At 47.9% G+C, this 9,466-nt stretch overlaps 1 protein-coding gene across 1 annotated transcript in view; it reads left to right on the top strand.

The window, feature by feature from the left end:
• The first annotated feature begins 927 nt into the window (after positions 1-927).
• SNAPC3 (small nuclear RNA activating complex polypeptide 3) overlaps positions 928-9,466 on the top strand; it is a 38,546-nt gene continuing 30,007 nt past the window's right edge. Inside the window, exon 1 of the mRNA XM_052778812.1 lies at positions 928-1,282. Within this exon, the coding sequence (XP_052634772.1) occupies positions 1,059-1,282 (224 nt within the window). The 5' untranslated portion in view covers positions 928-1,058. The remainder of the gene's footprint in view (positions 1,283-9,466) is intronic.

Genomic DNA, 9,466 nt, shown 5'->3' with positions numbered 1-9,466 from the left:
AAGAACCGGTCTCCTTTTGTGAACTTTTTCCGGTCTTGTCTTCACCCACTGCTTGAACAAACCACCTGCTAACACACCTTCTCGTCAAGTATTATTTTCAGGTAAGTAACAGGGTATTTGGGCTTGAAGCGAGTGAGAAGGCTGTGGTTCAACTGGTATGCACAACAGGTGTATCAGGTTAGCTCAATCCAGAATTACTTCTGCCTCTTTCTTAACAGGTTGTGCTCATAGCACCTTTGTCACACTGTTCCAGCAGGGCATTCCCAGGTGCTGAAAAATGAGAATATTCTGCAATCATCCACTGTAGCATTATTTGTATATTCCCTGAAACAATCACTCCGGGAGCAACTGGAGCGCACCACTAATCCCACAGGGCTAGAAAGAGAGGTGGTGGCCAGGGGATGTATGTTCACTGTATTATTAAACACCCTAGTGCTACAGAAGAAACGGTTGACGAGCATTAAGTTTTCACTTTTTTTAGGAGAAAATGCAGTTTTTCACTAAAGCACGATGAAAGGCTTTGTACCGCTGTAAAGCCACGGACACGGTGCATTTTTAATGACTTGAGAAATTTCTTTTTTTTTAGGATTTTTTTTTTTTTTAACGAACGCTGCCAGGCACCTCCCGGCGACGCCGGAGGAGCTCTACAGCCGCTCGCCGTCCCCCCCGCCCTCGCTTCGCCGCCCTTCTGCCCGGCGAGGCTGCCCGCGGCCTGCCAGGCCCGGCACCCGCCCCCAGCGCCCCGTCCCTCCCCTCGCCCCCGGGACGCCGGCCGCGCCGTCTGCTGGGGCGGCAGCCTTCCCGTCCCGCCTCCCCCTCAGATCGCCCGGCAGGCACCGACACCGCTCCAGCCAGCGGCGGGCGGGAAAGCGGCCTGCCTGCCTGCCGGCAACCTCCCTCCCGGCCGAGAGCCGCCGCGGGAGGGCCCCGCCGCTCCCCGCGCCCGCCCCCAGGGCCGCGGCGTCTGAGGCGACCGTGTGACGCCTTTTGGCGGCGGCCGGTCACGGTCGTCGCGGCGGACTACAGGCCCCAGCGGGCCGCGCGCGGGCCCGGCAGCCATGGCGGCGGTGGAGGCGGCGGGGCCCGCGGCCGCGCCCGACTACGAGGCGGCGGAGCTGTACACCCGCGTCTTCCGCGTGGGTGCCCTCGGCCGCTGCTGGCGGCAGCAGCTGGGGCCACCCGACTTCTCGCTGGCGGCGGAGGCGGCGGAGCTGGGCTGCGCGGCGGCGGCGGAGCTGGGCTGCGCGGCGGAGACGGCGGCCGAGCTGCGGGCGGTGTGCAGGTGGCCGCGGGGCCGGCGGCGGGCGGGGGAGGGGCGGCCCGACGAGAGGCCGGGGCCGCCGCCGGGGCCGCGGGGCGGGTGTGCGGGCCGGGGACCGCCTGACGCTGCTCAGCCGCGGGAAGGGCTTGAAACCAGCGGCTTTCTCCAGGCGGGCTCTTGCGGCCCCGGTGCCGGCGGGAAGCTTCTGGCCCCGCTCGGTGCTGGTGCGGGGGAGGCCGCCCCGGGCCGGGGGCGGCGGGTGCTGTCGCTCAGGCGCTGCACCGGCTCCTGACGAGAGGCGGGAGGTGGCCGGCCAACACCACCTCTGAACAGCCTTCTCCGGGCCTCTGCCGCGTGGGTTTTTTTTTTTTTTTTATCTCCCGGGTAGATACGCCGTGGAGAAGGCACACGTAGCTTTTCGAGAGGGTAGCGCTCCACTGGTGGAAACTTTACGTTACGGCCTCGAGTTCGTGAGCAAACAGTGCAGCACTTAAGGAGTTACTGAAGTGAATACTGAGAAACGTATTACTCGTTAGGTGGGTAAAACTTGCGGTATCGAACGTGTACATGGTTTTTGGAGGCCCTAGTTGCAGAACGAAAGGCATACTTCATAGGAAGAAAAAGAGCCAGGCATCTGTTTGCGTTAACATCATCTAGATGAGTTCAGGTAGCTGGCAACATACATCAACTGTTGGGCTTCTCTGGGCCCTTAGCCTCTACTAACCGTTTCTGTCAGGGCAAATTCAAAGCTATGTAAGTGCTTTTTTATGCAGGGGATTGTTATAGACGCTCGTGACAAATTGGAGGAGCCAATTTCTATTAAATGACAAGATCGAATTTATTAGCAAGCGATAAGAGAGCAAAACAGCGCTGGGCGGCCGGGGAGACAGTGCTCCGCCAAAGGCTCGCGCCGAAAATGGGGAAGAGTCCCTTTATTTATACAGTTTCTAGTTTCTGTCTACGTGACGGCTGGTATCTTCTGCATTGTGTGTGCGTTTGTGCCGTCAGTTGCTAGGTGGTCGTAATCTGCCTTCAGGTGGCGGCTGGTATCTTCTGCATTGTGTGTGCGTTTGCGCCGTTATTTGTTTGTTAGGTGGAACGTCTTTCGTTAATCATCGGTACTTAACTGGATACTGTGGTCTTAGATAAGCAAGGAATGTCTCTACCCCCACGTGCAGATTTCATGAACAAAGTTAACCAGTTCATTACAATCCCCCCTTTTCTATTTTATCCTGATTTTGTTCATTAAATCGATCCAATGCTTCTTTTTGCCCACCCGACGATAGGAGTAATTCCTCCGTCCCCGATTTGTTCGTATTGCTTCCGTAGCAGCATTAAGTGTGCAGTTTCTAAGCGTCCTTTAACAATAGCGATTAACCTATTGAAAATGCATGGCCCAAAAGTAAAAAATAAGATTAATAAAATAAGAGGTCCTGCAATAGTCGACAATAGGGTGGTTAACCAGGGTGAATAGTTAAACATAGACTCATGCCAGCTCTGTTGTGATTCCTGGGCTTTTTTTCATTTTTCTAACCCCTCTCGTAGCTTGGCCATGGTATCTCTAACTACCCCAGTATGGTCAACATATACACAACACTCCTCCCGTAGGGCTGCACATAACCCCCCCTGTTGCATGAACATTAGGTCTAAGCCCCGTCTGTTTTGTAATACTACTTCTGATAAAGACCTAACAGACTGTTCCAGGGCTGTCATGGCCTTTTCTATCCTGGCTAAATCTTCATCGACTGCTACCCTTAAAGATTGAAATTTTTGATTTTGTTGTACGAGGGAGGTTATTCCTGTACCAGCTCCAGCAGCTCCGACTGCCAGGAGTGTTGCCACCGTGAGGGCTGTAAAGGGCTCACGCTTTTGTATATGATGGGCCTGAGTAGTTTGATAGTCATAAACGAAATCTTCGGGATGGTAAATAAGCCTAGGTATCACAGCTACTTGTATACAATATTCAGTTGTCCAATTAAAGACCTTTAGGGATATACAAGGTGTAACCCCAGTTTGGGAACAAATCCACTTAGTATTATCTGCAGGAATTAACCATTCAGCTGTTATTTCTCCTGATTTGCGAGTTGTGTTACATAGGTGTCGTTTGTCTTTTGGGACATTTCCTACACACTTTCCTTTTCCCGATACTTGGGACATTGTTATCCCTTGCTTACGTTCAGATTCCTTATTCCACAAGCACTGAGCTGGATTTGTTCCGTTGGCTTTCTTAAATCTACTGTCCACCCCAATAGCTTCATAAAAGGGTGGCTGAATGTCGTAACATAACCAACAATGTTCAGTTATATTAGGGTAGGTGGTATTCAGTACCTGATAACTGGCTTGAAGCATATTCCACAATGGGCTGACGCTGACTTCGGGTGCAAGAGTCGAGGGTTTGATTTTTACTGATACGCCCGGGATGCTATTTTCAGTGACGTTGATGTTAGGAGAGATTGTAACAGTATGTACAATACTGTTACTTCCACCTTCCTCTACCAGGACCAGATTTGGTCCGACATCTGAAGTACGTGGGAAGGGATTTTCTTTTCTTATTTGGATGAACCCTCCTCGATCCATCCCTGGTTCCCATATTCTTATTCCCCACATCTTCCCATGCAACCATCCTGAATTCTCAGGCTGTCTGATAGTCATATGCAAGCTGGTACAATTCGATTTGTATTTTCCTCCTAATGGTTCCCCGTCATGAGCATAAGAGGGAAGTTTACATCCTTGTGGACTCCATTTTACGTCTAAAAATAAATCAGGATTCCCAACTCTCCATCCAGTAGCTATAGTCTCACAACCCCAATATGCACAATAATAGTGCCCAGGGTAATTGCAATATGAATGGCCTGGGTTCGAAAGGGGGCACATATAAATGGCTGGTTTAATCCCTAACTTCTCTTTACCACAGGAATAGGGAGACACATGCCCTAGCATACTGCATATTGTCACATTAAAGGACGGAGATCCAGGGGTAGTAACAGTTTGCAATACCTTTGATCGATCTGGTTGTATTAAAGACCATTTGAAGGGTTGATGGTGGATGTTCCCACATACCATAGGTAGATACCATAATAATATCATCCAGACACGGATTGCTGGTGGGGTTCCCCGAGGAGTACCAACAGGTGTCAACGTCAATTCTTGATTTTCTCTCTGCCAGAATATGCCCAGCCGGACTCCCAGAGTCCATCCTTCCCCTCGAAGTGTCTGTTCCCCGCTATTACCTGCCGATGATCTCACAGTGTACTCACGCTCCCTTTTCCGTACGCCTCTGCCTACTTCGCCTACTCCGCCTACTCCGGTGCCTGGAGCAGCGAGGTTTTTCATCTTCTCGGCAGCAGTAGTACTTCTCAGGGGCGTGTTTTCCACTTACAAAGCCCTTACGGGGCTTAGTTCCTCCTCGGGAACTCGGGCAGGATATTTTATATTGCCTGGGAAATGACAAGACACTCGTAGGATTCAGGGTTATAGGAGCTCTGGGTTTGTTAGGGACTTCCCGCAGTTACTCCCCCACCCTTTGAGAAGGCTGTATTTTGGTCCCCTTCTCCTTTGGGTACACTGTGCACCGCCGTCCCTAGACGGGTGGCTGTTCTTACAGTGTGTCCACCAGCATTCCCTGTACAATTTTTTATTTAAGAGCAGAAGCCGTCTTAGTGGCACGTTTAGTTTGTTTCCACGTAAATCTAATAGCACACTGTTTTATAGTTCTGGACCAATCTTTCTCATATACTTCCCAGGTTTCAGGCACTAATAATTCCCTCCCACAAAGTAATTTCCCGATGTCTATTTTGTCCAACTGGTTCCTATTGGGGAATTGATGCTCTCGACATTCCATACAATAATAATGTCTCCTACTGGGACTACAATACCATTTCTCACCGCACTTTACACAGTTACGAAACACCCAACTCCAATGGTTGTGGTTATGATGCTTTAAACACGAAATCCCGTCAAGATACTCCGATGTCGTAGGGATTTTAGTCTCTACTTCACAACAAAAAGGTAAGTACCGAGGGGTTCCTGCTAGTTTGTATATACCAGCTCCGCCGGTTTGATGAGGTATCCGTTTTATACACCAAGGAGCAAAATTCACCACCTGTAGATCATCTCCAGGTGATACCTGGAACTACTGATATAAATTAGGTTTTACCGTTCTTCCAAAAGGATTCATTCACTCGTGCAGCTCCTTTTCTTCCTTATCACTAGTTTCAAGTCCTCTGAAGTCTTTGCTATTTCCCACTGATCTCTGGGTAAAGGTCCTTTAATTCGCGAGGCATGCGTCCATCCTCGTTCTGCAGTCCGGATAGCAGTTTCTGTGGTAAGTAAAACAAGAAAGGGCCCCTCCCACCTAGGAATGAGAGAGGATTCTTTCCAGGCTCTGATCAATACCATATCACCTGGCTTTACCGAATGTATGGATATATCTAGGGGTGGTCTCTGTACTACCATCCCTTTCTTCCACAATTTTTCCCTTCTTTTCATTAGCTGAATTATATATAGGTTAATATTCTCTTCATCTAAAGTGGGGTAGTCGGCTGGACACTCCATATCATAAGGCATGCCATACAACATTTCAAATGGGGAAATTCCTGTATCTGTCCAGGGCTGAGTTCGAATGTATAACAAAGCAATTGGTAAACACTTTACCCATGACATTTTGGTTTCTATCATTAATTTAGTCAACTGTTTCTTAATTTCACCATTCATCCGTTCTACCTTGCCAGAGCTTTGGGGATGCCAGGGGGTATGGAATTCCCATTTAATTCCAAAGGGGGCCAGAGCTTCTCTTATCACCTTGGAAACAAAACGGGGGCCTCGATCTGAGTCAATAGTTTCAATATTCCCATATCGGGGTATAATATGTTCTAAAAGTACTTTCACTACTGTATTGGCAGTGGCCCTAGCAGTAGGGAATGCTTCTACATAATGGGTGAGGGGGTCCACTAATACCAGTAGGTGTTTGTACCGTCCCACTTTGGGGAGATCAGTAAAGTCAATCTGTATCTTAGCAAATGGTCGGTGTGCTAACTCCCGTCCTCCTGGTACTTGTTCTCTAAGACGTTGCTTATTAATTTTCTGACACGTCAAACATCCCTGTACAATTCCCTTAGCCACATTATAAACTCCAATACACATATATTTAATTGCAAACTGATCAACTAATGCTCGAACATCCCAATGGGTCTTTAAGTGCATGCTCTTCATTATTTTCCATGTTAATGCTTTTGGTAATACTTGCCTCCCATCAGGTAATTCCCAATTACCCCCTTTTTCTATTACTCCCATCTCCTTTAATTTGTACATTTCTGGTTTACTAAATTGTGGGTTTAGGATTTTTGACGATTTTTCGTTTGCCAGTGGGGTGACCGTTATAGTCAGCAATGCTGCTGTCTTGGCCTCTTGGTCAGCCAGGTTATTCCCCCGAATTTCAGGAGATGTTCCCCTTTGATGTCCCCTAACATGTACTACCGCAATCCTCTCGGGCCCCCTAAGTGCCCGTAGGATTTTAACAATTAGCTCCTCATGGATTAAACCCTTTCCTTGGGAATTAATAAGTCCCCGTTCCTTCCAAATTTTTCCAAACGTGTGTACTACTCCATATGCATATTTCGAATCGGTATATACCATTCTCTTTTTGCCCTTTAAAAGTTCCAATGCCCTAAATATTGCGTACAACTCGCAGGCCTGCGCTGACCAACTAGGGCTGAGAGGCCCAGATTCCTTTACTTTTAGGCTTTCCCCATCTACAATTGCATACCCTGACTTTCTTTTTCCTGCTATTACTCGAGATGATCCATCAGCAAATAACTTCTCTCCCTCTCCCAATTCTACTTCTTCTAGATCTGGCCTTATTTTCGTTTGTTCTTCAATGGTTTGGAGGCAATTATGTGTTAGCTCCTCTTCAGGACCCCCATACAAAAACTGTGCCGGGTTCTGCAAGCTTGTTGTTCCGATCTCCAATTTAGGGGAATGGATTAGGATCCCCTCATATCTTAAAAAGCCTGGCATCGGTGATCCATTTTTCAGCCTTTTGTTGGAGAACCCCTCGAATATTATGGGGAGAGAACACCCTTAATTCACTTCCAAATGTTACCTTATTCACTTCTTCCACGATCAGGGCTACAGCAACGACTGGCTGTATACAGGTGGGCCACCCTCTACTGACGGGGTCTAATAATTTGGAAATATACCCTACGGGTTTCTTTTTCCCTGCCCACTCCTGGGTCAAAACCCCGTATGCTGTCCCCTCCTCAGTGGCCACAAATAAATAAAAGGGTCTCTTCACATCAGGCAAACTCAAGACAGGGGCGTTAACTAGATCAGCTTTAAGACTCTCTAATCTCTCCTCGTCCTCTTGGGTCCATTTAAGCAATCCATCCATAGTTAACTTTTGATACAAAAATCGCACTTTCGCACTAAAGTTCTCAATCCACTGCCTACAATACCCAAATAGCCCCAACAATTGTCTAATCTGTCGTTTATTCCTCGGGGCTTTCAGTGATAAAATTCCATTTACTCGTTCGGCGTCTAACTTCTTAGTCCCCTTGCTTATCCAGTGTCCTAAATATTTTACCTCCTCTTCCACAAACTGTAGTTTCGACCGTGATATTTTGAGGCCTTGAAGGCTCAAAAAAATTTAACAACCGTATGCTTTCTTTTCTGACTGCCTCTTGATTTTCTCCTGCCAACAATAAGTCATCCACATACTGTACTAGCACGACCCCATCTTGCAGCCGGTATTCCCGTAGAATCCTTTCTAGGGCTTGTCCAAATAAGTTTGGGGATTCCGTAAACCCTTGGGGAAGTACAGTCCACCTTAACTGCTGTCTCCTATGAGTGTCTGGGTCTTCCCACTCGAAGGCAAAATAATCCCTACATTCCTCCTTTAGAGGGCATGACCAGAATGCATCCTTAAGATCTGTTACACTATACCGTTGATTCTCGGGCCCCAATTGACTCAACAGGGTGTGTGGGTTTGCCACTACCGGGAACCAGCTGACAGTTCGTTTATTGATTTCCCTTAGGTCATGCACCAACCGATAGCTGCCATCGGATTTCTTTACCGGTAAAATCGGGGTATTAAAAGGGGACATGCAGGGTTCAAGTAACCCTTTTCCCAATAGTCTCTCGATCTCAGGTTTTAGTCCCCTTCTCCCCTCATTAGATAAGGGATATTGTTTAATTCTCACTGGAATCTCGGGGTTCTTAATAACCACCTCAAACGGTTCAATATCCAGTTTTCCAACTGTTTCGGGAGTATACCACACTTCGGGGTTAATTTGCTTCTCGTCCACCTCTGTAAGGGGACAAAGCCTGATTTTTAACTCTTCCTTTTCCACGTCCACCCGAATCCCCATCTTTACGATTAAATCCCTACCTAATAAGTTGTATTCTGCTTCAGGTACTAACAACAGTGTTCCAATTCCATATCGGCAACTTGATTCCACCGCCACATCTTTTATAACGGGGACCCTAAATGGTTCCCCTTTTGCTCCAATTACATTAACTTTATCCCCGGATATTTTACATCCTGGAGGTAATGATTGTACAGTAGACCTTTCGGCTCCGGTATCCACAAGAAAGGTCACCTCCTGGCGCTGAGGACCCACTTTTAAAGTTATCAAGGGCTCTTTCTTACCAGGGGTCCTCAGCACATAGAGCCCCTGACCCCGCTAATCCTCCCGGAACACTTTCTCATCCTGAATCCTTTTTCTACATTCTCTCTTCATGTGTCCTTTTTTCCCGCAATAGAAACATTCCACGGCTTTATCTCCTCTCCTCTCAATTCTTTCCTTATCTCCCCCACCAGACCTATCACACCTTATCACACCTTTCTGTCCTTTTCTTACCGCAGCACCCAGTAGCCTAGTCTGCCGCTTTTCAGTTTCCTCTTCTCGCCTCACATACACCTTCTGAGCCTCTCTAAGTAATTCATCCAGCCCCCGCTCCTGCCAGTCCTCAATTTTCTCTAACTTTTTCCTAATATCTCCCCAAGATTTTGCCACAAACTGAGTTTTCAGAAACGCCTGTCCCACAGGGGTAGCAGGGTCCACCCCAGAGTACAACTGGAAACTTTTTCTTAGCCTTTCAAGCCATTCTGTCGGGGTTTCATCTTTCTTCTGTTGTTCACTAAAGGCTTTATTAATATTCTGACCTCGGGGAACAGATTCTCGTATCCCCTGAATTATAATTGTTCTC

Source organism: Harpia harpyja, chromosome Z (genome assembly GCF_026419915.1).
Source record: "Harpia harpyja isolate bHarHar1 chromosome Z, bHarHar1 primary haplotype, whole genome shotgun sequence".
Lineage (NCBI taxonomy): Eukaryota > Metazoa > Chordata > Aves > Accipitriformes > Accipitridae > Harpia > Harpia harpyja.
The sequence above is the reverse complement of the archived record's forward strand: the minus strand, read 5'-3'. Positions and strand labels throughout refer to the sequence as shown.